General features: G+C 37.3%; 1 protein-coding gene across 2 annotated transcripts in view; it reads left to right on the top strand.

Moving 5' to 3' along the window:
• chic1 (cysteine-rich hydrophobic domain 1) overlaps positions 1 to 2,198 on the top strand; it is an 11,383-nt gene that overhangs the window by 762 nt on the left and 8,423 nt on the right. Inside the window, exon 1 of one of the 2 annotated variants that reach the window (XM_046029825.1) lies at positions 460 to 620. The exons of the other annotated variant lie outside the window; for it this stretch is intronic. Coding sequence (XP_045885781.1) covers positions 475 to 620 — 146 coding nt within the window. The 5' untranslated portion in view covers positions 460 to 474. Of the gene's footprint in view, positions 1 to 459; positions 621 to 2,198 lie in introns of those variants that run through there. 2 annotated transcript variants of the gene reach the window in all.

The raw sequence follows: 2,198 nt of genomic DNA, 5'->3' as shown, positions 1-2,198 counted from the left end.
TAGGCCTACATTTTTGGTTATGATCAGACAGGCCTGTGGTAGCCTACTATCTCAACAGGTGCATTTTAATTTGGTATTCAATGTCAGGGAAACATCTTATAGGCTATAAAAACGTTTTAGCATGTAGACTTGACATTGGTCTGTTTTAGTCTTATGTGTTCAAAGTGTAGGTTCATACGTAAGCCTATTTAGTGGAAGTGACATGTTAATAGTCATGTGGCTAGACTGGCTATTTTGGGAGGAGGACTTTGACCCATGTCAGAATTAATGAATGCAAACTGCAGAATTTATCACTCTGTTACTACGTTTTGGGTCTAACAGATTCTACTTATCCACATCTGTTATGTCTCACTGATGTTAAAAGGTCGTTTTGATGATGATTTCCAGCTCTGGTTCTGGACACAGAGTGGAAGTGATCGCTCTTAACTTCACGCGCCCGCTCGTGCGTCTGTGCGCAGCCCCGTAGGAGACGTCATGAGCGTCTTACTACCCAACATGGCGGACTTTGATACCATTTATGAGTTGGAAGACGAAGAGGATGAGCACGTAGTGAGTGAGGAACACTTACCCAGATACTGTCCGGAGCCTGTGGTTATGCGAGGGGCCGGGCACATCACAGTGTAAGCAGAGCCGTTTCTGTCGCTGCTGTCTGTCCCGCTGTCGCTTTGTTGTTTTGGTGTCTTCTACTTTAGCCTGGTTAGCATGCTAGCATGCTAGCTACCGCAAAAACAAAACAACTAACGTCAACAGTTAGCCATATGTTTTGTCAAGAGGATAGTTGGTTTGCCCAATATTATTATGACATAGCTTTAACAGTTGTGTAAGGCTAGCAACCGATATTCAGTGGTAGGCAAGTTTACATTTGATGTACTGTTAACGTTAGCTAGAAGTCTAACGTTATAACCGAGCAGAATAACACAACAACCTCCGTCTTATGTTAACACAGACATTATTAAGTTATCTGCCAAGTCAACTCAACGTCTCCGGCTTAATCACCGTCTAAGACCATTTTTATTGCTAGTTTTATCATTGTTTACATTAGGATGTCTCAGCTACATTTTTGATTGAGGCTGCCGCAGTTTTTCAGGGTGATTTTTATATATATATATATATATATATATTGTTTTATTGTATATGTTATCATATTCTAATTTACACTTAATTATATGCTAACTTCTGTGTGTGTAGCATGAAGGGACTTAAAATTTCGGTAATGACAAATTGTACCTTGTCAGTCCCCCCGATATGACGTCATGCTGTAGTCCAGGGAGTTTTATTCAGAGAAATAATTGCATGTAAATTGAAAATGTTCTTCACTGTCATCATAACATTAACCTGTCTAGCAGATGGTGAGCCAGCTTTGGATTTTAAATAGACAAAAAAAGTGAGGATATTAATTTGAAAACACATTCCCATGTGTTAGTGTTCACATGGGTTTTATTATTGAGCTTTGTGAACATGGGAAACTTTGTGGTAAAGTGATATATAAGAAACAACTAGAGCTGCAACTAGTGATTATTTTCATTGTTGATTAATCTGTCGATTAGTTGTTTGGTCTATAAAATGTCCATCAAAGATGACGTCCTTAAAGGTCTTGTTTTGTCCACAACCCAAATGTATTTACTTTACTGTCATAGAGGAATAAAGAAACCAGTAAATGTTCACATTTAAGAAGCTGCAATAAGAGAATTTAAACTTTATTTCTTAATTAACTACTCAAACCAATGAAATAATTATCAAAATAGTTGGCAATTAATTTAATAGTTGAAACAAAAATGATTAATTGTTGCAGCTCTAGAAACAAAATTAACATCAAGGGATGTTACAGCAGACCAACAGTGCTAATGTGCCCACTGAGAACTGAAAATATACATTCATTCCTAGTTCTTCTTTTATTCTACATGGACACGACAACTTTTCAACCACAAATGATCTTCCGCTGGTAAAGATGAAGGTGTGAACATGCCTGTGTATATAGATAAATACAAGCTAATTATTAGGAGTGATCACGCAATACCCATGTGAGTGTCACAGTAAGTCTGGTCAGTTCTCACCAATCAGACCACTGCTGTAAAATAAAGCACAAATGCCTTAAGAGAAGTTTGGATGTGTGCGCTTTTCGTTCGAGTTATAATTTGTTTGTAATACATTTTTTGGATGTTTGACTTGAAGTATTATTACTAATGATGATATAAGTA

The sequence above is a fragment of the Micropterus dolomieu genome, linkage group LG19 (assembly GCF_021292245.1).
Source record: "Micropterus dolomieu isolate WLL.071019.BEF.003 ecotype Adirondacks linkage group LG19, ASM2129224v1, whole genome shotgun sequence".
NCBI classification, from domain to species: Eukaryota; Metazoa; Chordata; class Actinopteri; order Centrarchiformes; family Centrarchidae; genus Micropterus; species Micropterus dolomieu.
Note: the sequence above shows the minus strand (reverse complement) of the source record. Positions and strands in the feature narration are given on the sequence as shown.